Raw genomic sequence first — 27893 nt, 5'->3', positions numbered from 1 at the left:
AACAAGTGACTTGGACGACGAGACTACCTTCCCTTGTAAAGGTGAAAACAAGGGAGGCAACCCCATGGGCCAACCGACCAATCAGAGTACAGAATTCAGAAACATGACCATATAAGGAAACTCAGAAGGGCGCATCACTCCATGCCAGGGCTCGCCCTGATTGGCTGGCTAGTGGTAGCCTCTAGAGAACTTACCAGACGGTTGCTACAGCTGTGCGTCCACGTGACACGCAAATCCGAAACACGCATTTACAAGGTGAAAAATAACTTTCTGGCGCCAGAGTGTCGTGCCTATCCGCTCTTCCTTCTGTACCTTCCAGACTATTCTCGAAATATTATACTAGCAATATCTAATAAAATCTAAAATTACGCAACAAATTTAAATACAATGTTCAAAATTTAGTTATCAAAGTTGAAATTCATACAGTATTAGAATTTTAGTTTAAAAATTATGTCCTGCTTTAAATAAAACAATTACTGGAATTAATTATCAAACATCAAAATTAATTATTATGGACTGGAATTAACCCTCAAATTAATAAGTACCTTAAGGACAAAAGTATTTTAAGGCTTCCCATGAAATTTAACCAAAGTAATCCTTCATATCAAAGTTATTCTTAATCAATATTCTTATGACCAAAAAAAAAAAAATATATGTAGGCTATATAACAAATTCTCATTTTGCAATGCTACAAATTTAGTAAGGTAGTTTAGAAATGTTCTGTTCTTTGGTCACTGTTTTTTTCAATCCCTTACAGTATTGGTTGATCGTGTATGGTTTTATTTCAGACGAAAAAGGTAGATAATATTTATTAAGTTTACAGAAAATAAGAATGTATTTTATATTTTATATGGCAAGAATATTATAATTTTTGTTTGTATTTCAATCCCAATTGTTTGAACTCCTAGAAACATTGTTTAGACTGATCAAAAATTGTTTAATAAACCGATTTGAGATAAAATCTAACGTTTACAAACTATTCAAACTGATTTGATGGCGTGCCTACTAAGGAAGTTAAGAAACTTTTTGTCCTCTAAGCCAATTTTATTTATCCTTGCAGTTATTTTGACAAATGGTTTTTGGTATAAATTTAACAAGATATATAATAACTCTTCATACGGATGCGGGTGTTATAGCAATTGTCCTATTAAACAAAATAAACCTTCCCCATTTCTGCCCCTTTGGTCGGATTTTTGCCATAACAAACTCGACCGAGATTTCCCAATACTTTTTTTTTGTATTCGTTTGGAAATGTTTTGTGCAAAATTACGTCAGTTGTCGTGTGACGATGATTTTGGGGACACTGAACCATGTAAAGAAAAATTTTGTAAAAAATTTCCGGAAGTCGCACAGTCGTAACTACTACAATAGGAAGTCTTTCTCCAAAATCTACATAAATAGAAAAAATGATTACTTTTATTTCAATGATTTAAAGGCTAGCAAAATTGTGTCAATACAATTGCATACAAAGAGCATTTTTTTCCCTTTTATTCACTCTTATTAGTTGCGGCATTAATTTTTAGAGTTATAAAAAAATCCAACTTAAACAAAAAAAATAACAGTAAGGATTTAAATGAACAAACCACCTCAGAGTAACTACAGAGAACTATTAAAATCGTTAAGATTCATCCTGTTCCTTGTATTTTTATCTTTGTATACATTTTATATATCTAAACAACATAAAAAAAAAATTAATTATCGAACCAGAAACAACCACAAAATACATATGCAGAGAACCAGAAAAAATACTGCCTTGGCAAGTGTTTATGCAGTGGATTTAAACTTTATGACACCGTTCCGTGTTTCATAAAATAAATTTCAAACTCTATTCTTCTATAAAAATTGAAGATTGTAAGGCCGTGTCCTTATTCGCCTGAAGTATATATACTATACGTACTTGTTCCTGGAAGAGAGATCGCAAAGGATGCCTAACTGGAAATGAAGTATGCTATACAAGTACGCAAGTACACAAATCTGTATACTTCTCACGTACTTTCATTTGAAAATACGTCACCATTTAAAAAAAAACGTTTTGTATGTTATATTTGATATTAAGAACTCTTAAAAACATAAAAAATTTTTATTATAAACTAAATGAAATATTAATTTATGCACGTTTACAAAGAATTTTCAACAAACATGCACATACACAGCCTACCGATCGTTACTACAAAATGTAGGTAAAATAATAAATTAATTTGCTGTAAATTCGCGGGACAGCAATTAAGTGTTATAAATGACTATTTTCAACTTAACGTTTTTCTCAATAAAAATTGTGTGCAAAAATATAATGTAAACATCCTTTTTGACTGGATAGTACCATGTGAAGAGGCCGAACATTGAATCTGTCCGGATACGTCAAGGGCAAGTGAACTATGCAAGATTGCAAGCACATAAATTCATACTTGAATTTTCATTGGCCTAAATAAACATGTTAGTAGTAATATAATTTTGCTCTCACTGGGTTCGAACCGAGGACTCCGAGCTCCATGATGTAAGTGCTTTTTTTAAAATAATAATTTATTAAAATTTGATTAATTATTTTTTATAAATTTTAAAACTTTTAATATGGCGGATGTAACGAAACATGCAACAATTCTAGAATCCAAGATGGCAGCCTTAACGATATGTGCAACGGTGTTTTTAAATAATTTTTTATTAAAATTTATTAATTAAATTTTTATATCAATTTTTAAGTTTTTCTCGATTTTCTAACATAAAAAATACGGATTTTCAATATGGTAGGCGTACTGATAATTGCAACAGTTACGGCATAATTCAAAATGGCGGTGATGTCATTCTAATTGTCAAGGTCATGACCTTGGTGGCTTAGAGCGGCTTGACACTAAGGAATTTAAGCAGCTTTTCGGGATTTTCAAGCCGTTGACATTTTTGAAGACTAAAAAGGGAAATTTTCCCTCAAACGGGAATTTTTCCCTCGAAAAAGGGCATTTGGTTTTTAGGAATTTTGAGTCATTTTTGAGGAATTTTTACACCAAAAATGGTTGCCGTGACATCAGAGCAAACGGTCATTGACCCCATCCTCAATCCTCAGCCTGAAGCCTGGGGTCGGAGGAACCAAACTGTAGTACTCATGTTGTAATGCTATTAGAGCCTACTTCAATTTCAGAGTCATTTTAATAAAATTATGTTTACCTCCAAAATAGTTTGTTCAAATTAGTATTGTATTGGTGTTTGTATGCTATGTACACAGGGTAGTTTTTAGTGTAAATCAATTAATATCTGTTATGTTCTGTGCCTCATACGTTTATGCCCTTATGTATTCTTGATTAAAAAGTGAAAATGATATAATTGACAGGGCCCATAGCATAATTATGTGAACCATTTGTCAAAAATATAATGTAATGATACTTGTATATCTAAGAAAAATGATATTTTTTTATTAATTTGCTATGAATGTGTGATTATTTTTCTACATACATGTTTTATACATTACTATTTAAATAAATTACTTGTCCTCAAATTGTTTTATTTCCATTTGTCCAAAGACATTTAATTATATACTAACCTTACTAATTTTTACTGCTTCTCAATTTTTCTTTATTATGCAATTTTAAAATGTAAATTTGGCATGCAGCAATTACAATTTCTAAAACGTGAGTATAAATTACTATAAAACTACGTCAATGACTTATATTTATTGTACTAGTATTCCTCGCTTCAATCACTCAGACTCTGGTTAATTTCAGTGAAGTACTTATACATTTTATTTCCGTATATAACATCAGTGGTCGTAATTTATGCATGCCTTTTCTCCTACTTAAATGATCCAGGTCCAGATCTGAAGCAGTGTTTTCCATGTGGTGACGTGTCAATTGTTTTTTAGCTTTGGGGGGGGGGGGGGGAGGAGAAGTTACTGCTCTTCGCATATCACTTTATCTAGCCACCTCTGAAATATTTTTTGTTACCTATGACAATTAGCCTACTCCCTACATATTTTCATTCTGACACTTCTTAGTGGTTAGCGAAGGTGGTTCGTGGTAAAGGTCTGTGACCTTTTGAGATTTAAATTCTAATTATAGAAATATTAATTATTAATTACAACATATGTTATTTTGAGCATATTTTGTAAATTTTAATTACGTATTTTTAAAAGAACAAATTTTGACAAATGCCAGGGTCATTGAGCAACTAATGACATAGATTTCAAACATCATACAAGGGGTCATCGAAAGCCACAAGCTGCAGGTCGGCTAAAAAAGAAAACCAAAAAATGCTTCAGCGCTACCCTCGTGTATACATACTTACATGCATAATACATTCAAACAACTAAAATTAGTGCAATAAGCTGCAATATTTTGTGGACATATATTCAGCTACAAATATAAATTGATTGTATAAAAAGGTCATCTTTTATATTGTCGTACAGAAAACTATAAATTTTAATCATATATCAAAAAATACCGCTTTACAACAGAAATTCACGTAATTATATGTTAAATCATATAGCTGTGACAAAAGTGTAAAGCAAAAAAACCTGTAGAAGCGCAAAACCTTTATCGTACAGTATATAACAAAACTTTTTTTTACGGGAAGGAAAACTGCATTACTGGCCAACCTCCCTGATTGTAGTGGTCAGCTGTGCACAAGTGTTTTTGTGTCATCTCATGGATTAGCATATTTAGTATAAGCATGTCAAACTAGTTGAATATGTTATAATAAATAACTAAAAACTTGATATTTTGTAACTTGCAGAAGAGACAAAATCTGAGAGTTTCGCCACCAACCCACCGCGGTAAAATGTACAATATGTTTATCGTGTATGTGAAGTGTTCTTTATATTTGTTTTCATATGTATGCACAAAATTAGTATTTATTTTAATTCTGCTGGGTTGCATACGGTTACTTACGGGTTTAAAACTGAAATGTATCGAAAATAGTAATATTTATTCTCTTACGCGCTGAGGGTCGAGCGGTCGAAGAAGTCGAGAATCGACAGAGAATACCGAGCGGAAATCTTACTGTTCTCCGAGGTAGGCAGTTGGCTGGCTTCCCCCGTCCCCCTTTTCAGGCTCGTTGAAGAACATAACATTCCGCTGGGCGATAAGGAATTCTGAGAAAAGCGGATTCTTTCCTCCTACTCCCCCCCCCCCCCCCCCCCCTCATCATACCATAGCTCAACGCAACCGTACAGCTAGTGCTCTCTATCGAGGATTTCGGAACTACGTGTGTTCTATTCTTTCTTTGCGCGTTCGGGAGAAACTCAGGATCTTAGCCTTAAGGGGTGGTGCCTGCATGTTGGTGGTGCCCACATTGTGTGTAGCAGCTACATGTTGTAGTGCCCTACCCGGATGTGGTCCCTACCAGTATGCAATGCCTACTCTGATTGCAGAGCCACCTCATGTTTGTTGTCTGTCTACCTGTACATCCATTTTGTGTGTGTTGTTCTGTCTACCCTGTGTATCCATTTTGTGTTTGTGCCTGCCCCAAAAGTATTTATACTGTTGGCAGGCATCTAACAAGTTTATGAATGAATAAATTAATACTGCTTGTGGAATAAATCTTTTGCAGTGGAGTTTATTTAAAATCTTGAATGTTTATGTGCTGTGAAAATTAATTTTTTTAATTTCTTTATTTGCAGGAAGAACTTATGAAACACATAGATGACTTCATCAACAATGTGAGTATAAATGTACAAATGTAATTGTAATTGCAGTTTCAAGATTTATATTTTTTCATAAGTGTAAAGTAACAAAATTTACAGTAGGTCATGATATTCCTAAAAATTTAAAATTTTTCCACATTTTGTTCAATGTGTACGGAATTATGTGTATGTGTGTGTATGTCTCTTGATACCATATTGCTTTATGAGTGCCACTGTTATATCTAAGCTGTACGTGTGTAAGTTGTAAACACGCAGACGACACACCGATAGCTGGCTATGACAATACACTGGCATGCATAACTCACAATACTGATAGCGACTGTAAAATTATAATAGGAAACTTAATTTAATTTGTGGTAATAAATACATAAACAGGTAGAGAGTAATTAAAGTAAATTAAAAACAGGATAGATGGAGGATTGAGTGTACAGAATTTAATAGTACAGTCTACATGAACTGTGTGACTCTTTGGTGCTCAAACAAATCAGCACATTAACGTACCCCCACACGTAGTACGATAGCATATACCTACAAGTACACAATAAACAATAATATAAAACATTTTTTATTAAAATTAGTATTTATGAACTCTCTGTTTATAAAATCATGAAGTTTAGTATATCCCTTGCATATATGTTCAGGTTTGGTAATGCTTCAATTCCTGGAGTTACGTGGGACACAACGGACTATTCAGCAAAAAAAATCAAAAGTTTGTGTATCAAATATTACAATGAAAAATAATTATTTCTAAAAAAACATGTCACTTTCATTTCATATTTACTAAACAGTTTGTTCTCAGCTGGATTCTCAGGGTAGATTTCAAAAGTCTTAGCAAAAGGACCACTGGTTGCGGAGTTACAGTGACTAAGTTCATTGAATTATTAAAAATACTTAATAGGGTCAGACAGAAATTATGTCTTTTAATTCATAATTTTTATTCTTCAAAATAGAAATGTTAATTTAGCCACACAAACGTGTTTTGTTTGGCGTGAGTATTTAACAATGGCTGATTACAGCTTACCTCAGCGACAGGTTTTAAACACTGAACTTAACACACCTGGGTAAATTAGCGGTGCAATACTGCACTAGCTAACTATTACACACGTATTTAGCTGTCCCTAGGTCGTTATAAATTTAACTGTCTCTATGCCATTATAAGTTTAACGGATATCTAGTTATATTTATTGTTGAGCTGGACAGATAACAGCTTCCTTGTAACACGTTAGGACAAGATAGATGCCAGCTGGAGAAGAACTATACTCATTGCATTTAAAACTACCCAATTTTAAACATTCAACTTTCGACCAACCAGATGACACTATGATGTCATACATCAATAGTTCTTAGCATCACAACCATACATAGTTATAAAATAGTAAACAGTTCAAACAGTTCCCATTCATAAAGAAGAATTATTGACATATACTGTATTTACTCACGTATGGGTCACACATTTTATGCAGATGTTTAGTTAAAAAAAGTGTACTGCGATTCTTATGGAAATTTATAACTTTGGGTAAAAAATAATAATTTATAATTCCGGTGTGTTGTGTGTGTGTGAGTAACTCTCCTGTGTTGGTTTTAATTGAGTATGTTACGAGTAAGTATAAATTGTTTAGTTAAAATATCTGAGCAGTGCGTGAAATACACTATGAATAGTGCCATTGTGCCACTTTTGCCCGGCCATGTATTTTGGAAGTGCATGTGGAGCGAGAGACACAGTTGCACTCAGCCAACCAGAAAAGCACGTGACGTCATCCAAGCCACACCGGTGCATGACGCTACGCACGTATGCACTCACGTCGGGCAGAAGACGAACGCTCAACCCACAGTATAAATAATTTTTTATAAAACATATCATTAGTTATTAGTGATAGAAATAGTTTTCTTGTGTAATTAGCAATGCAAGCCATGTACTAAATAATTTTACTGAGATATTTATACTTCCAAACTTGTTTAAAACTCGATATACAGTTGCTATAAACACATCTCACTAAGTTACAGTACAGTTGGTTGCCGCAACTTATCATAGATGGCAGCACGGTCGTGGCACAAATGACGAAATAATTACAAAAATGATTTGCAGAAAAATGTTAGGAGAGAGTACCTTATGCAACTGTATAGATACAGGTACTAATCAGATTGACATGAAACTTTAACATAATCCATAGACTATAATCTGAAGCTTCTACAAATGTTCATAGTCCACAGAAATCCTAGAATTTGAACATTTTAGAGATGAAGTGAAAATTTTTCTTTTACATGTATTTCTAAGTTAAGTGTGTTAAAATAGTTAAAGCTTAGGCTACATTCGCGACTGCACGTTAACTGCATATAAATAGTACAGATTCACACGTACAGCACAGTAATCAAAGCTACATAAGCACATAACACAGCAGTTACAATCATTTCAGCAGATTATTCCCTCATTCACTTTATTTGTATTATTTTATTTTATTTACCCACATACAGTTAAACTAAGGGCCAGTTTTCAATAATTTTTTGACTTTCATACACTTACATTATCATTATCTATCATAAAAATTGGGTTTATAAGCAATATTGAAAATCAAAAACCTAATATGAAAAAATTAACAGGAACTTTTGCCTCCATTATTTTTGTCTAAATAACACTATTTATCACATTAATAAAACAAATAATATTGCATTTCATAGTTCAATAATATTAATTTTACATCAGTTTCAAGGGAAACCATCATACTAAAGTATTTTAAAGCCTTTCGCAATGAGGTAGATTTTGAAGGCAGACTACTGAACTTATATGTATATGCTTCTATTTGTGATGAAGAGTTTAAAACATATTATTTGAATTTATAAATGACATGCATTATGCATTTATGTTAGTACCTAAGCAAAATTCAAAATTGTAACACATTCAGGGTCAAGATAAAGTAACTGAAAAAATTAAAAATTAAATCTGACTGTCAGAATCAAAAAATTAAAACAAAATTAAGATCATTTAAAAACCTACTTAATCTAAAGTTTATTTTATTTCATGTAGCTCTTGTTAAAAATATGTACTCTAAGAAACCGTTTGAATTTCATCATTATATAAAGTTCAAACAAATACTTATGATGTACTGAATAAACAGGTGGATTATTGGATTACCTAACATCTTGACCTGTCGAGCAAAGTGCATTTTAAAAAACTTTGAAAGCTACTTGCACAGCTAAGTTTTTAATAAGTGCAATTTAAACAGTAATTTTATCTGAATTTATTGAGTTTTTTATATGCCGATGCTTTTGCAGATACAGTAAGTCCTCTATTTACGTCGTACCGATTTACGTCGTTTCGGATTAACGTCGCTAATGTTTGATTACTCATGTTTTAATTTAAGTTGTCGCCGATTCACAATAACGTCGTTTACAATGACCGTAAATCTTTATTTTAACCAAAACACTGTATATAATTCGTTTATAATGCTTTGTTTCCTTCGGTAGTTAATTTATGCTATGTAGCGTAAGCTACACGTTCACCGCCTTATCTTATCATACATCATGTGGGACGCTTCCTGCTCTCCGCTGCTCTCCGCGCGGTGATGCAATACTACCAGCCCGCCCGCTCGGCCACCCACGTATCTCGCACGTAGAAGTGTTATCTACTTCCCGCAACGACACAGCATTTTCTCCTACCCCTTTTCGTCCAACTCCTTGGCACTTCCGTCGCTATAATATCATTGAGTTGGCCGGAGTTTTAAACGTGCCGTTGTTAACTTTATCGTGATTAAATGCGTTTGTAGTAGGCCTACAGTATCAGCTCACTGCAATTTATGATTTTTTATTCATAAGATGTCTTCCAAACGACTATATATCTGTTTTTATATTTCAATCAATAAAGGTAATAAAGCAGCTGGTTAAATAAACATTCTATAAAGCTGAGAAGTACTAGTTGGACTTGTTTCCCACGCTGTCGGTTGTAATTTGCTGATAAAATTGCCAGTTGTCACGTCTGTATGCCAGCGCTTCCGGCCGACCTTGGGCCGTGGCCGGCCGGTGGCATGAAACATGGCTCATTTTGCGTCGTTTCTATTTACGTCGCGGTTTTCAGGAACGTAACCCCGACGTAAACCGAGGACTTACTGTATTAGGCATGTTTAAGACAAATCTTGTTTATAAAAGTACAAGCAGAGCAGTAATAAAAAAAATAATTTTGGCAAAGCCTACATTTGCAGCTAGATTTTGCAATAACAATTTATTCTGGAATTTCTGGCTACTTCTGGAACTTATAGAAACATCTGGAATGTTTTGAGATAATATTGTAAATTAAATTATATGTGTTCTCCACAATTCTAAAATAATAAGTTAAAAATGTTTCACAAACCACACAGTAAAAATGTTTTGAATGTTTTTAATTCAATGCATCCAGCATTGAATATCTTAAAATTTCATACTATGAATATTAAGGTAGTTATGAAATTTTCGACCTACAAACACTATATTTTTTCCCGGGCACTAATAAATGGTGATAAAAAAATGGTTTTTGACAAATGTTTAAGATAATATTTAGGAGGTTTAGAATAAGTTTCAAAGCATTTGATTGTTAATGAAGGTACGTAGTAAGAAATATATTAATTTTTTTATCCTTGCAAAAAAAACCCATTAAATACATGATGGCATCTTTCTCTCCCCTTTAAGAAGGTATTGTGACTGTTAAGAGTTACATTGGATTCATTTTTTTTTCACAACTTTTTCAAGGATGTCATTTGTGTTTCAGGGCAAACAGCTGCCTCCGTCGCTAACCCTGACGAAGGAGACCAACCCGGACAAGCCTGTCTGTCCCTTCTTCTCGAAGACAGGTGCATGTAGGTTCGGAGACCGCTGCTCACGGTGAGTGCCGCAGCCATGTAGGTTCGAGACTCCGGTGAGTGCTGCAGCCATATTGCGAGCCTGGAGAAGCTTATCGAGTCAGATGAGCTGGGTAATAGTTTCAAGAAAGGGCGTTGCGGAACTAGTCGCTTTTTTGGGTTTGAATCGGGGCCGGCTGTTCTGATAACCATTTTCAATGTTTCCCAAAATCATCCTAGGAAAATGCTGGAATAGTTCCTTATTCTAGGTCTCTGCCAAATCCTTCCCTAATAGCCCTGAAGGGCGCTCCTACCCGGGCACACATACGGTGTGCAGAGCTTCAGAAAATCCACACGATTTGAAAACAGCTCAAGGTACCAGAGTGATGTCAGTTTATAAAAAGCATTTAAGAATATGATGAAGGTTTATGAATATTTCTGTTGCGTTTTTTTTTTAAACTGGATTTTTTTTCCAACAGTAAAAATGGCTGAAACACGTGTTTTCAGAATAATCTTTTCAGCTCGAAACACCCGGAAAAGTTTTTGAAAGCACTGAAGGGACTTTCAGTACACCTTTATTTTCTCTTATACACAATATAATGTTATAGTTACCTTTCAGATCTCATAGTTGCTGTGTGCATGATGAGGAGACTGCACGCCAGTTCACAGACTTGAGCTTAAAGGTTGTTGCCCTTGAAGCACGAACGTCACACTTATCCCACTTCACTAAACATATACTCTCCTGAATAGACGTGCCCTTTAATTTTGTCATTACTATAACGCCGAAAAGTATAACATAACACTGAAATGCATGTTAATACACCATTAAGCACCAAAAAGACAACTAAAATCATGAAATTTAGCAGCTTTTAAAATCAAAAATTAACTGAAATCACAAAAAACCTATTATTTTAATACAGTAAATTCAATAATTGTAATTTATTTAACACAACATTTTTACCAAAATATATGTACCAAAAATATTGGAATTTTTTATTTTTTTTTTTTAATATTTCAACTGCTATTAGTTACTCAGTTTTACATTATGATGTTGGTACATTTTCAAAACACACAAATACTTGCCAATATATTGTTCCGAATAGTTAAAATGCTTTTAAAAATTATTATATTGTAAAAATGCAAAAGAAGTTAGTCAAAAGTCATTTAAGGGCCGCACCTACCTGGGCACACACACGGTGTTCAGAGCTTCAGGATAAACAATGCTATTTCAAAACTGCTCAAGATATCTGAGCTGAGAGCGGAAAAGTACTTTTGATTTTGAATTAAGTTTTTAAACTGTATTTTTAGAAGAGTTAAAATGACTAAAAGGCATATTTTAGAGTAATTTTTTATGCATAAAACAACCGGTACAGATTCTTGAAAGCACTAAGGGACATTCATTACACCTTTATCTTCAGTTCTCCACCATATAATGTTATGGTTACCTCTCAAATTTCACAGTTGGCCAACGCACATGTGGAGACTGCACCACAGTTCAGAGCCTTGCACTTAAAAGCTATACTGCTTAAGAAGCACAATCTGCATCTCATTATAATCCCACCTCACTAACACATATACACCCCTGACCAGGGGGGCCCTTTAACAACAGTTGGTCTGTTCACGCTAGGCAGCCTGCTTCACTGACATTCCAGCTTCTTCCCTACTGTGTTGAGCCTGCCACGGGCAGGGACCTGAAGCAGGTTCTAATCTCCGTTTCACTCTGGCTGTAGTAACGATTAGTAACGATCTGTCCGTGTCAGCAGCAATCACCCACGACCCGCCATCAGCAAGGTGCTGCTCATTGCGAACTTCTACTCCCACTTCGTCCTGAACCAGTTTGAGACGGACGAGTATGACACAGACGTCATGCTGGAGTACGAAGACTCCGAGAGATACCAGCACTTTAAGTGAGTCTTTTAATGGTGTGCAGTAAAACACCCTATTAATAAGTCCCTAGGTTTGTAAAAAACATTTCATGCATATAAGTTTTTAATAATTTTGCACATTGCCTATACATACACTATTGGGAAGTTTTTCTTGTTAAAATTCCAAATTTAAAAAAAAAAAATTCATTGACTTTTTTTTTAAAGAGAGTATCTATATTTATATATATAAAAAAATTATTTTGGTCAGTTATTGTGTTAATAACATGTAAACGTATTGTTACAATAGATGGCTTGTGTCTTGCTCATGTGGTAAGCATTGTGGATTTTATCACATCACTGCAGGACTAAAATTTATGGGCTTCCTGTTGACAACCTGAGTGTTTCAGAGTCATCGTTAGCTTCTGTGTTAACTTTTTCCTGTCATTGTCTCAAGAAAATGACCAAATATTCTAAACATTGGATTGATTATTAGTAGTTAATAATGTTATTACGTACTTAGTTTTCATGAATTACAAGCCATAAGCATAAAAAGAAAACAAGTAGACTACTGATTTAGTACTCAAAAATAAATCCCATTTCATGGAGTTTTTTTTACCAAGTACTAAAACACCTTTAAACCTATCCTCATATTAATTTGAATGCATTCTCGGAGTGTACCTTTTTTCCATAATATCAGTACTTGCATGCATTCCTTATCAGTGGTCTCTTGTGTTTTGCAGAGAGTTCTACAATGATGTGCTCCCAGAGTTTGAACATCATGGTCGTGTGGTTCAGTTCAAAGTGTGTCGCAACTTTGAACCCCACCTGAGGGGTAATGTGTACGTGGAGTATATGAAAACTCGGGATGCTGTGACGGCGTTCCAGAAGTTCCAGGGCCGCTGGTATGGGGGGCGACAGCTCAGTATAGAATTTACGGCAGTCACATCCTGGAAGTCTGCTATTTGTGGTGAGTAGTATACCACTCATTATTGTATAATAGTAAACTTGGTTGTTGGTATAAAGTATAATATTTATAAAAAAAATAACTGCATAGATACACAATTAAAGATTATTCTACAATATATATTTTCAAAATAGTTTTGTATGAATATTAGGTTCTGTGAGAATTCAAAAAAATTTGGTATATATGAATAATATTTTAATATTTGATTGGACATTTCAAATTGAATAATTTTTAGTTTTTTATTTAATTTTATACACACCAAGTACGACTTCACGAAATATTCAAATAAAATAAATTGTAACATGTATGAAACCAAGAAGATTTGATAAATTTAGATTTGTTTTTCTATAACATAGCTCATACATTCTGTTTATATGTACAGTGAAACCCCGTATTTATGTTAACGGTATTTACGTTTTCCCGTTATTTACCTCCTTTGTTTTTGGCCCAATTTATTTTCCATAAGGCGGTATATGTCGTTTTCACGCTTGTTACGTCGGAAAAGTTGCTTCATTCCCGTTATTAACGTCTCGTTCAGTGTTTACAAACACCGAAACATGGCCGCCATAGAAGAAAGATACATCAAAAGCTGCGTATGTGAATGCGTTCGCGTCGTGAACAGTGCAAGTAACCTTGCACTATTCACAGTACTTCTATTTCCACAGCTTTCCGCTACGAGCGCTGGTAGTATCATTGGCTTTAGCGGTAAATGTATTTGACACATCTTTAACTCTTTGTCGTTATTAATATCTGTGAGAATATGGAGAAAGTGAAACAACGAAAAACTATTACCGTTGCCGATAAAATCAAAATAATTGCCAAATTCGACGAATATATTGGATCACGTGTGGACCTTGCGAAAGAACTTTCAATCCCTGTGAGTACTCTTAACACCATCATCAAAAGCCGAGAAACCATCACTGCAAATGCCGCGCAATGTGGGCCAAGTGCTAAAAAACGTAAATATGTGAAGGACTCGAAATTCAAACAGCTGGAAGATATTCTTCTTGAGTGGTTTTCTGGTGCACGTGCCGCAAATTTACCAATAAATGGTATAATACTGAGAGAAAAAGCACGTGTTATTGCCTCTAGGCTGGGAATTCAAGATTTCTCAGCTTCCAATGGATGGATTGATCGGTTTAAGCAGCGTCACAATATTTTTTACAAAGTGGTTTGTGGCGAAAGCAAAAGTGTGGATGTGGAGACTGTGGAACATTGGAAGGAAATGCTACAGGAAAAAATTGCTGGGTTCGACCCGAAAAATGTTTTTAATGCCGACGAAACAGGGTTGTTTTTCAATGTTCTACCAGACAAAACCTTTAGTTTTAAAGGGGAAACGTGTCACGGAGGTAAGCTCAGCAAGCAACGGATTACTGTGTTATTGCTTACCAATGCAGATGGAAGTGAAAAATTCCCCCTTTATTTCATTGGCAAAGTGAGGAAACCTCGATGTTTTAAAAACATCAAGTCACTCCCAACAAAGTACGAAGCAAACACCAAAGCCTGGATGACCAATGCTTTGTTTCAGAGCCAGTTGCATGCATTTGATTAAAAAATGGCTTTGCAAAATAGGAAAGTTCTTCTTTTCATAGATCAGTGCTCTGCTCACAAAGCAACCATCCAGCTTTGCAACACTGATATTGTCTTCTTCCCAGCAAACTGCACGAGTGAGCTACAGCCCCTTGACTTGGGTATCATTCAGGCATTCAAGTTTTTGTACCGCAGATACCTAGTTTCAAGGGCAGTAACAATGCTTGATGTTGGAAAAGACCCTTCTTTGATGAAGATAAATCTGCTGACTGCATTGCATTTTAGTGCAAGAGCCTGGAAAGAAGTGAAAACATCAACAATTCAAAACTGCTTTGCAAAAGCTGGATTTGTGTTCCCAGAAAAGCCTTACACTCTCAGTGAAGAAGATTACAGTGACATTGAAGATGTTGAAGGACATGAGAGGGTGTTGCAGGAGAAAATATTTCAAGATTACATGGATGTGGACAGTCAGGTGATCACTTCGGAAGTGCAATGTATAGAAGATATTGTAGAAAGCCATGTCAGTACTTCTCAACAGGATACTGACGAAGATGATGATGATGATGAAGAAGTGACAACACCCACGAGTAAAGATGCTCTTGCTGCTCTTCAAACTCTGCGAGACTACATTGGAGTATCTGCTGGTGAAAACTGTGATGGTGTTTTTGATAATTTTTATACTTTAGAGAAGCAGATCATGTGCATGAACACTCAAAGATGCAAGCAAACCAAGATTTCTGATTATTTTACAAAGAAATAGACCTAAGTTAGGCATGAAATTTTTTGCACATAAGCCTACAAAACTTTTTTATGGTAACATTTTATCATGGCACACATTGCTTCAGTGTTGTATTCACACAATTTTATAAGGTATATGTTGTAAATTTATTTTGGTTTACATAGGCCTAATGAAGGATTTTTTTAAAGATTTTTCGTTCACTGTGTCTTTTTTTGATGTCTCTGACTACTGAAGTAAAAGGAGTGCATTAAACCAGGTATGTTACATTTTAAAAATATGTTTCCCTCAATTTACACTTTCCTGGTATTTACACTTTTTGACTCTGTTCCCCTGAAAAGTGTAAATAAGGGGTTTCACTGTAACACATAATCTGTGATTATTACAAATATTATTTAAAATACTCAATTTTTATGTATATAATCAGTTTGAACAACAAAACAGTTTTTAAACTAAATTTTACTGGTTTAAGAAAATTCATTGCCAGGATTTTATTTTTCTTGCAATTTACATATCTATTATGGATCCATGTATATAATTATCTCTTTCCCATTTCACCATATTTTGCATAATTTATTATTGGACTCCTGTGAAGTGTGGAGAAATAGTTTGATTGTATATTTAAATAAAATAATTATTCTACATTTGTAAACAGTTTTATATTAGATTCAAATTAGATTTGAATTTTAAAAAATCTCTTTAGCACAGCCTACATAGGTTGATTTTGAAGTACCTATTTTTTCTGGAAATGTTTTGGTAACTTCTATAAACTCCTGGAACCTTTTAAGAACTTAATGTACATAACATCCTATATTTTCACCAATATTCATAAATGATTGATTCCATGCAGCAAAAATATTTTGAATGTTTTTAAATCAATGCATCTAGCATTTAACAAATGTCTTAACGAATTACATATTATGCCTACTAAGGTAGTAATGGAATTGTTTTTGTCCTTTAAATAATATTTTTCATCCCTTGCACTAAAGAAATAAAATTAAAATTTTTTTTGGACAAAGGTGTAAGGCATTATTAAAATTGTTAAAAATAAATTCTGAAAAATTTGATACTACGGAATGTTTTTTTAATTTCAAGTCCTGTTTTTATGGTAATAGTTCATTTAATCAAAAAATGTTTCAGCCAAAGGTTTTAAATAAAGTTTAGTAGGAGTTTTACAATAAATTATATGATAGTATAACTATTTTAAAAAATACATTTATATATATATATGAGTGTGTATGTGCACATGTGTGTGTGCATGTGCCTTGGTGTGTGTGTGTGTGTGTGTAGGACTGTGTTTGGCGCCCTATACGAGGACCTGCACATGAATTTTCAGCGTGTATGTGAGGACCTGTGGCGATCCGAGGACCTTACACAGGTCCTCGGATTGAAATTCCTCGGATTCGCGTTCTACGATCAACCTGGTGTGTGAAAACGAGATTGGAAGGATTTTCGCTGGGTCCTCGGATAAAACGTGAAGGGTCAACCATGTAGTTCGCGTGTGTATCCACCACGTTGTGCTACTGTCGCCCGTCTTTGCACACGCTGTGTATCGTTTGGCGTTGCTCATCTTATATAAGGACCCTTACACAGCTATCCACACACTTTCAAAAACACACACTTAGGTAGTGAGCGCAATATCCGAGGACGCAGTCACGACACACTTGTGCTTAGCAGCCGACTCTGAGGACGTAATATTTTTTTTACACACTATATCTCAAAAGCAGAATACGAGGACTTCGCTAGATGCAGGTTACATCGTATTCATGAACAATTTTAATCATTTAAGCGGTGGTATTTTCTCTGCTTTATTAATGAATCTTTTCATTAGGCTCCATATGTAATTATCCCGATTACTTAATTTAGATATTTTCTCATCTCACAAGCTCGTGCGTCTAAAAGCTGCTTCGTTAAAATTATGCTATTCAATTAATTCTAGATTAAAAGCTATTATTCGTTATCCGTGCCTCAAGCACCACCTACCCAAGTGTTTATTATAAATAATCAAACCTTTAATGTACTGCGGAAACAGTCAAGTTTGTGTGTAATTTTTTTCTTATTTATACTATTATTAATTTATATTTAATAAAAATTTTCACACTCTTTTTAATTAAAACTTATTAAAATTTATTTATATTTTTTTTTGTTATAATTTATATTTATTAGTTTGGTTTTTTATACAAAGCATGTTTTTTAGTTTTTTGTTTTTAGTTTATTTATAAAAGCATATTTTTGAGTTTTTTTAAACTATTATTTTTATTAGAACAAAATTAATAGGTAACTCAATCACCATTCATTACAACAGCAAACAAGGTTCTTTTCTCAAAAAATTGTATATTTAAATTCCTGCTTATTTTGTTGAATTTAAAATTCTCTTTGGTATTCGGAAATTTGTTAATATTAGAGAAATCGGCTAAAGATAATGGTTGGAAATTAATTTTAACATAAATTCCTGCCTTACCGACTATAGATGAAAATTATATAAATTAACAAAAATCTTATTTTGCAAATTGAATAATGGAATAATCTTATTAAATTAGTGTATTGTCATCGGTCCTCGATAAATCTACAAAGTTTGAATGAAATCTGACCGTTTAAAGTGGGTCAAAATTGCACCCAAAGGAGTCGGTTACAAACATAGAAACATACAGGAGAAGCTAATATAAGGCGTGGTTGAGGTTTTCTCTGGGAATAACTGCCTGAATCCTAGAATTTCTTACCAATGGCAGCTCCAGGAAGCCCTCTCGGACAGGGTTCTCACACACAGGAGGATGCAGTTAATAATAATGACATTTCCCTTGGTATTTTCACCAAATATATGGTCTCAAATACTGAAATGTAGTATTTTCGTACAAATTTTTATTGAAAGAAGATTTAGCACATTTACGAAAGTATTTAAGTTAACATTAATATTCCCTACAAAGAAATAAGAAGTAAAATTTGGGCTCGGAAGGGGCTATCGCCCCCTGCACCCTTCCTCTGGAGCCGCGCTTGTTTATTACTTCCCGACCAGGCGGCCTCAGCGGTAGACACTTTTCCTGCAAACACATGTGCTTATCACGATATCCGATACCCCGACGTGCTGATAAGGCGACCGAGCAGCCGTCAGACAAACTTCTCTCCTCTGCCTTCACAGCAGTGCTCGCCCCACTCCTCGGCTCCAGTCGCCGGCTGAAGAATACGCCGCACGAGAGACACTTACTGGCAGAATAAATGTGCGGAAATGCATTTCGTCGTAGAAGAATTCTGGGAGTTTTTCAGCGGTGACCTATGTATTTTTTTACACCATTTTAATCAACGATTAATACTCTATCGTTGTGTGTGTCTACTTTTTTGTATGCATTACACACGATACATAAAACAGCTGCGTAAAACCACACATTCGGAAATAGTTTTACCTATGTTACGAATTTTAAAAAGCATTATAAAAATTATAGATCGACCCATTCATCCTTTCCCTATACACAAAAAAATGACAGTTTTATCTGTAATGGGAAGCTGCAAATTCTTCTAAACAAAAGGCCCTACAATCACGCCCTGAAGACTGTCTGTATAGGCCTCTTAATGGTCGGCCATGACGGCCATGATTGACAAAACACAGATGAAACCTTTTCTTTTAAGATGAAGGTGGAAAGTTTATCTCGGTGGTGAAATTAAAGATTTGGATTCTCTGAAGATATTGATTATTCAATTAATTTTACAAAATTTACAAAATGTCAGTTTACATTATGTTTGAAGCCACGACTGAACTCGGTTTACAAGACGTCAGATAATTATTAGATGCTTCAAATTGAGAAACTAGGAAATTAAAACATGAAACTGCACTGCGGTACACAGACTCACGGCGAAAACCTTTATGAAGTGGGGTGGGAGGCTTGGGCCTCCCTCACCCAAACGGCCTACGGACACAGGCGGAAAGAAAAATTTAGAAAAAAAGAAATTTAAGTGAACCGAAGGAAAATAAAATTACTTGTTATTAAAAAAGCGTTATAAGGGCCGGGTTTTGCCTGTGTCCGGTAAATTTAGTCACTCGCCAAAACTTTTACATTTTATATCGCTATTTGGGCCGCAGCCCCGCACCCAACCAGCCTCACTGCCGGAACAATTATTACAGTCACAGTGACCTTGGCCCACGCAGCCCAGTACCGCCACACTTACCCACGCCACTCGCTTCCCCTGGAATCGAAGAAGGGAAGCGTCGCATATCGCTTATCAGACCATGATAGGGATGCCTTTGTGTAAACGAGAACCCGACAAACTAAATACTCCTCCACACACACAGCTATTGAATTAAAAGTTGTAGGATTGTACTTCATCTTGCTCGGAGACATATACAAGCAAAAATATAACGGGAATAGGGTGAGTTCAGCGAAAAGGAGGGCTGGTAGGGGGAGCGACTTGAGCGAGGGTCATATAAACACGTCCCTAGAGCCGGTGATATCATTTGCAACCAAGCTGCGAAGAAATGTGTCCTCGTTTAGAATGTTAAAATTGAAGACGTCCTTATATTCACTGTAATGCGCGCAGTGTGTGATATTAAGTCCTCGCAAACGCCTTAAACGCACAAGGTTACTAATACACATGAGTAAGGGTCCTCGTTTAGACTGTTACAATTGAAGACGTCCTTATATTCACTGTAATGCGCGCAGTGTGTGATATTAAGTCCTCGCAAACACCTTAAACGCACAAGGTTACTAATACACATGAGTAAGGGTCCTCGTTTAGACTGTTACAATTGAAGACGTCCTTATATTCACTGTAATGCGCGCAGTGTGTGATATTAAGTCCTCGCAAACGCCTTAAACACACAAGGTTACTAACACAAAATACAGTAAAAATAAATACGGTACCAAACAAATTTATTGTTCGCGATACTAAAATGTGTTTGGAAATAATCTGCCTCTATTCAGTCATGCAGCATGTATTTCGTGTTTTGATTATTATAACAACATACATTAAAATAGTCTTAGCCAAAGGCGTAGCCAGGATTTTAGTTTGGGGGGGGGGAAATTAAACATTTGGCTATTCACCCGTCTTCCTTATAAAGCGGGTGGCCTCGGGTCCTCATCCGGAAAAAATTTTGATTTTTTAGGTTAAAATGGGTCTATTTTAGCAGTTTTAATGATATAACATTGAATATTGTACTGCTATAAATATTATTATTTTTTGAATGCTAAAATAACAAAAGTAACGCGAGTAAAAAAATTTCCACACATTGGGGGGGGGGGGGGGGGGGGGGTTAGAATGGATCCCTATAAACCCCCCTCCCTTCCCTATGCCCCTGGTCTTAGCTAATGAATTTAAAAATCCATCATACTTTTACATATCTGGCAATTTTCGCAGGAAATATTTCTTTGTCACACATATTTACATGCTTTGGACGTTTTGCCACAACCACCTGTAAGACAAAGCTGCGAGACTGTTTCCCTGCTTAGCAAAGAATTTATTTTCAATCTTGTGCAAGCGATAATACACAAGTGTTTCCCGATTTACATTATACGACTTTAGATATCATTTATAAAATACTAAGTATCACATTATAGATGTTTTAATTTACCAATCTAGGATTAGGCCTAAACAACTTCTGGAAATATTTATATTATATTAATTGAAGAAACAAGCCAAAAGTGTGCAATTTATTTTCTTTCTTTATAGGCAAAAGAACATGAATTTGTATAATTTATTAAAATACTTTTAATTCACACGTGATTACATAGTACTAAAAACAAGGATTATAAAAACTTTATTTTAGCAAAAATATAGCATTTATTCGGTAATGATAAACTGCATTTTTGCTGACATCGCAAATAAAAAACTTTAAAAAGTGCATATTATTAACAAGTGAAACGATTAAACCAACAGTGGTACCAATTGGAAGCCACACTGCAGTAGGTCCTCGCATTGAAAGGTCCTCTCGTTCACTTGTTAAGACGATTGTCCTAGCAAACACTGTCTCAGGTCAGTTGCTTCCGAGTCCTCTGATTCACCTAAAGGGAGTAGGTCCTCGCATGGGGCCCTAGACACGTATAGGTGTGTGTGTGTGTGTGTGTGTGTGTGTAAACTTTTGAGTTGGTGATGGTTTTGGGGTCTATGAAACGAAAAACTATCTAAAAATTTTCCGGAAGGCACACCATGGTAACGACTACAATAGGTAGTATTTCTTTGAAATCTACCTAAAACAGATTCACATAAGCATTTATATATTATATGTAATAACCTAATACAAAGTGAGGTGTCTAAGAGGTCATGAGTTAAAATTCCTGCCCTGCCGTCCTGATTTCTGATTTTAAGCCTCAGTGATTAAATAAGAAAGCAAATACCATTATTGTGTGATTTTTTTGGAGAGTTCAGTTGTGGTAGAGTAGGCAAATCACTCTCCCCTTGCCAGGGCAAGAGGGCATACTGGGAAGTATCATTAACGTTACCATAAACCTTTGGTTTTTCTCTATTTTGTGTGTGTGGTTTGGTATATGTATGTGTTTTTTTGTGTTTGTGTAAGTTTTTTTTGTGGGCAAGTGAGTGTGTTTTAGTTTTTTTTTTATATTGTTTATGTATAAGTGCATGATTTTGTGTATGCCTATGTAATATTTATGACCAATTCTGCGCAACGATTTCCCAGGCTTGTTCTTCAAGGGTCGCTGCCCCAAAGGCAAGGGCTGCAACTTCCTCCACGTGTTCCGCAACCCAGGGAATGCGTTCGCCAGCGCGGACAACGACTACCCGCTGCACTCGTCGCAGCGCAGGCGCTCGTGGTCCAGGTCGCCCTCGCGCAGCAGCCGGCGCTCGGGCTCTCCCGGCCGCCGGGGCAGGAGGCGCAGGTGCGGGAGGGTACACTCCTGGTACTCGAGGCTCTTCTTGTTCACGCTCCACATGGATTTAAACAAGCCAAGCAAAATCGTCGGCTTACTTCTAAAACCTCGTAACTCCATTTGAGTCAATTTTGCAGGAGAACTTATGAGCTTTTGGAGCACGGTTTCGACTGACAAAGGCACGAGGTTTTATATTTTGTGAATAGAAAAGAGACTAAGTAGAGTTGACTTTTATCAGCACATGCACTATCAAAAAATGAAAAAAAAAATACACCAAACACATCCGGAATATAAAACTGGGAAAATCTGGACTTACGAGGTTTTATAAGTAAGCCGACAAAATGTTTTATTTTTTAATGTAAACTTTTCCAATTGGAATTTATTTCCACTTACCATTTCTTCTAATACTTCTACATTTTAATTAGTGATGGGCCGAGACTCGAAAATTCGAGTCAAGTCGAGCGAGTAGCATCAGCTCAGCTCGGCTCGGCTCGGAATTCGAGTTTATTTTACTCGACGGGGCGAAACTCGAAAGGAAATTCGGGTAAAATTCGATGATAAAATATAATAAAATTGAATTACAATAAATTCTTAATATCTCCTAACGTGACTTCGGCCGACACTAAAAATTACGTACGTAAGACCGAAACACGTACTTACAAACAATGACGACAATCGGCCGTATTATTTATATTTTAGTTTTACAACTTAACATGTGTGACCACATAGCAAAGAAGACGAACACATTTTTAATAAACAAAACACAAATAAGTTTTATAATCATTTGCGACTGATACGCTACCAATCACGAAATGGCATTTAAAAAAACTTTGCTCGACTAATTTTAGGAAGTATAGGTTGGCGAACATGATTTTTTTTTCCGTGTTTGTTTACACTATTACGTTCGGCGAGATTGCGTTTTGTATAATTGTTTGCTATCCAAGTTAAGTGGCAAGTTAAAATTAATTATGAAGTATAAATTATTTTATAAAGTGTAACTATTCAATACAAATACAAAAGCATGTATTGGTTGGAAGTGCCAGCTTGCGATTGGCCGGCAACGTAACGGTGTTAGTGTTGTAGCAATAATCTTTAAATGTATTATATTTGTTATGGGAACGTTTATTGTAATGTTGCGCCAATTTTAGCACGGCCTTAGACTTCCCATAAGTGAAAGTTTTCAAAAATGTTCTAATGATTGTGTGAAACCCTAACCTTCGCGCCAACAAGCCTAAATTATATTCAATGTTTTTTATTGACTCGTGAATGCTACAGGCCGCAGCTAACTCGTTCGGTTCAAAATAAGGTAAATATGTAGTTGAGCGGTATTTGCGAAAAAAAATTTTAAAAATATGAAAATACTTTTATTATATGCTCTTTAAATTCCTCTTTTCATTAAAGCCGGCGGATATAAGAAATTCCAAATACTTTAGGAGATATCGAATTTTTTAATTTTCACAGTTGGGCGATATTTGTTAAATAAAATTTAAAAATTCCGAAAATACTTTTATTCTATGCTCTATACCTCAATTATTGAATTGTATTATATCAGTTAAGAATTTAACCTAAATGAATTATTTGTATTAATACTTGTATTTTAAATATATTTGATTAAGTGGGCCATGATATAACAAGACAACCATCTAAGGACTCTTAGCAATAAAGTGCAAATATTCAAGCTCGACTTAAGTGTCAAAGATTCAAATAAAAATTCAGACTCGAATCGACTAGACTTGAATTTATGATCTACAAACTCGACTCGAATCGACTCGAACTAATTATTGTAAAATTCGACTCGACTCGACTCGACTTAAAAATTTGCAGGTTCGTACATCTCTAATTTTAATACTTTTTTTTATCATTTTCTTACCCTACTACAATATTATTTTCATATCTGGACATACCACTGAAAGTATATTGTATATGAAAACAACATTGTGTGACTGTGTACATGCATACTTAAGTCATGAAGCCGGAATTTCAAAAGAATGACAGGAGTTTTTTGACAACTTTGACATTGTTATATTACCACTGTACCCTGTGGTGACACAAGAGCAGTGACAGTCCCCACAACTTGCTAGGAGCAGTCAGATTTAAACAAAATAAAATAAAATTGATTTAACAAACTAACCTAAGCTCGCCGTATTTATTATAGCTGCTCATGATGATCAAGTGTATAAGCCCAAAACAAACAATAGCAGAGAAAAGTCTCAACAAAATTAAGGGGATCTGAGCAGTAAGTGTTAGCTGGCATAAATAAAAGTAATTTATTGTTAACTTGTTGGCACTTTTAATGCGAAACAAATTCCATATTAAAACAAGCTTGGATCAGCTTTAAATATATTACAAATTGAATATACTAAACTATACACTAAAATTAAATGCCTAAAAACTATTATGTTAAACACAAACAACATTGAAGTTTAGATAACTTAGCACTGCCTTTCAAGAAATAGGTGAGCGGGCTATTTCTATTATCAAACAAACCTATTAAACTAAATACTAGAGTAATTAACATGAAAAGGAAAACCTTATTTAAAACAATAAAATAGTTCTCAAACGTAACTTTTTTAGTTCATAAAAGGGTACTAACTTCACAATTATAAATTTTGGCTGCGTTTAAAATCTCGTGTTAGCTAGTTCAATATAAAAAGAAAATTAAAAAAAAAAATACATTCATGGGGACTGTTGACAGAAGTGAAAACTTAAAACTTGGTTTTTAAATGTGTAATAATATGACATCATTTCTACGATAAATGTACGTAATAAAATAATTATATCAGTATGATGTCAGCATGATATCATTTATCCTTACATCATTTTTTGGTCAGTGGTATGTCAAAATTACGTAAAAAATTATTACCTAGCTATGACTTACCAGTGATGTCAGACCTAGGTCATGTGTTCACTGGGCAATGCACAGTATACACAAATTAAACTTTTCACGTGGTCAATTTAACTTCACTTACTGCTACTACTACTCACAAGATTTTACACATCAAAGTGTGTCGCAACTTGTATATACAGTCGAGTATATACAATGTATTAGTATATATATGCATATACGTGTACACAGGCCGCTGTGCGTCGCCAGTCTGGCGCAACATGTCACTAGCATGTCGGTGGCGCGAATCCATAAGTTTTGCTCCTACCAAAAATTGCTCAACACGGCTAAAAAGTTTTCACTTCAAAAATAGTTTTTCTTACTTCACAGTTAATTGGGGCTGATAACACAGTTACGTCCCTGCATGAGGCAATATTTTACATAGTCTGTATGTCTTGTTAGTGAGTGTTAATGTTTTTTTTTGGTACATACTTGCATTTAAAACAAAGTTTTGCCGCTGATGGTTCTCACAGGAGCCCCGAGAACGGCAAGGCGGGGCGCTGGTCAGAGTCCCCGGAGCGGGAAGACCGGCGCGACAGAGAGGCCGGCGAGAGACGACGCAGCAGGGAGCGCAGCTCCAGCCACCGCAAGCACAGACGGAGGCGCTCTTCGGGCGACGACCAGTCGCCCAGAGGCAGGAACCACTCCCTCTCGCGCTCGCACAGGAAGGAGAAGCGGCGGCGCTCGCGATCCCGCTCCCTCTCCAAGTAGTCTGTGATTGCTGCGAGTGACATTTCTCCTGTGCTCCAGTGCGTTTCTTATAGCAGAGCAACAACCATCAGTTTGGTGTTTTCCGAAAATTAATAAAGGATTAAGAAACATTTAGCATTAACTGGAGTGTAAAGATGATCCATTGTAAAAGCCCTTCAATCCATTGTAATGACAGATTTATAATGTGCTATTACAATGTATAAAGAATTCAGTCTTTGATTTGAAAAAAAAAATTAATGAATTTTTTTAGTGTGACTTGTAATTTTATTTGTTACATAGACAGAAACTTGAAATGTTTCAGTTATGTCCTTGCATGTTACCTCAATATATTTTAAACACTAATGAATTGGCACAATATATACGCTTTGCACAACTATGCTATTTTGAAAACATCTTTGTCATTTGGAATGTTAAATCTATATGATGTAATGTAAGTACATTCATAAAAAAGTCCCTGAAAAACAAATATGATTTTTCTCAAACATCTGGTGCATTGCAGTTAATCTAAGCACTTTGAAATCTTTGCTGAATTGTTTCTTTCAGTCAGTAAAACTTAAAATATAAAACTAAATATATTTTGTCAGTCAAATTAGGAATAAATTTGGCTATGTTTACGTTGAAAATTTGCAGTTGTAAATAGCAAGTAATGTCTGGATTTGATTCCAAATCTTACCTGGAATGCAGTGTAAGAAAATCTTATTCACAGTTTCATGAATACATTTCCATGGTTTCTATATGATTCACTATTTCATGAATGCCTCTCAAAGATGTGTGGCCAATTTGTGCTTACTCTAATTTGAAGAGGATGAATTACAAGTAGTCTATGCATACACTTTCCTCTGCTGTACTCTGCTCATACCACTCTTGCCCGGTGCTGTACCTGGGAGCTGCTACACTAGACAGTGGTTTTTAATAATGAGCGAGAGAAGTGCTTTGCGTACATATAATTTTATTTTCAAACTAAATTTGAAACAAGTCTAAACATTGAACATGTTCTCTGGTTCATACACTTGATCTCATAGTACAGTCGTACTCGTGAGCGATTTACTTTCTGTGAACAGGGGCGTAGCCAGGGGGGGTGGGTGTTTAGGGGTTCTAACCCCCCCCCCCCCCTTACCCATAATTTTTTTTCTTATCTGAAAGCAGGTTAGCTAAAAGCCTGGGTGTCTTACTGCTATCACCGGCTACTGCACTGGAGGGGAAGAGTAAGCGAGCCCTACCGATTCTCCTTCCCTTCCCCTACCCCTGTCGCAAGCAGAAGCTATAAGGTTGTGACGCCGTGACGGGTCCCAAGTTTTCAAATATCTTACACCTATTGTATTTAACCAGCATGGTAATTATAAGCAGGTGGTGACTGGGTAACTCTTCAAGCTAAAGCTAATTGTTTCCAGGAATAGGCCAGTTCTGCCGAAACCCAACCATTTTTATTCCTTTTTTTTTGTATTGTCGAGCTTCGAGCATGATTTATGATTTAAGTGGACGTGGACAAGGCACTTGTATTAATTAAAATATCTTTAATTCATTTCTTACTTCATCACTCAAACAATTTTTTTTATTAAAAAATGAATAATATTTTTACCATTACAATATTTAAAGTTAAGTACCGAAAACTACTCAAATAGCACTATTTACACCTTAAAATCCAAATTTTTCCGGGGGAGGACCCCCAGATCCCCCGCTTTAATAGGGGGGGACCATGCTTCTTAACCCCCCCCCCCCATACACAAATCCTGGCTACGCTACTGTGTGAACACAAAATAATACATAAATACAAACATGCAAATAAAGATTAATTATAAATGGTTGAAAAATATCTTGGCTTTAAATATTACTGGGATAAGACATTTTCTGAAAATGTTCCTTGGTATAACTGTCCTAGCTTATACCTGCTTGCAGTAGTGAGTTTAAATTAAAAAGTCACTCTATTTCTATTACAGCGTCACTGTTGTAGGGCTGTGCAGAT

The 27893-nt window shown here is 35.3% G+C and overlaps 1 protein-coding gene across 2 annotated transcripts in view; it reads left to right on the top strand.

Moving 5' to 3' along the window:
• Window positions 1–26415, top strand: part of LOC134536811 (U2 small nuclear ribonucleoprotein auxiliary factor 35 kDa subunit-related protein 2) — a 41412-nt gene extending 14997 nt beyond the window's left edge. The window contains exons 5-10 of one of the 2 annotated variants that reach the window (XM_063376779.1): window positions 5603–5641; window positions 10362–10474; window positions 12195–12338; window positions 13037–13263; window positions 22146–22344; window positions 25693–26415. In XM_063376779.1, the coding sequence (XP_063232849.1) occupies window positions 5603–5641; window positions 10362–10474; window positions 12195–12338; window positions 13037–13263; window positions 22146–22344; window positions 25693–25930 (960 nt within the window). In that variant the 3' untranslated portion in view covers window positions 25931–26415. The remainder of the gene's footprint in view (window positions 1–5602; window positions 5642–10361; window positions 10475–12194; window positions 12339–13036; window positions 13264–22145; window positions 22345–25692) is intronic. The other variant, XM_063376769.1, reaches the window with a different exon arrangement.
• The last annotated feature ends 1478 nt before the right edge of the window (window positions 26416–27893 follow it).

The sequence above is a fragment of the Bacillus rossius genome, chromosome 1 (assembly GCF_032445375.1).
Source record: "Bacillus rossius redtenbacheri isolate Brsri chromosome 1, Brsri_v3, whole genome shotgun sequence".
In the NCBI taxonomy this organism is placed as follows: domain Eukaryota; kingdom Metazoa; phylum Arthropoda; class Insecta; order Phasmatodea; family Bacillidae; genus Bacillus; species Bacillus rossius.
The sequence above is the reverse complement of the archived record's forward strand: the minus strand, read 5'-3'. Positions and strand labels throughout refer to the sequence as shown.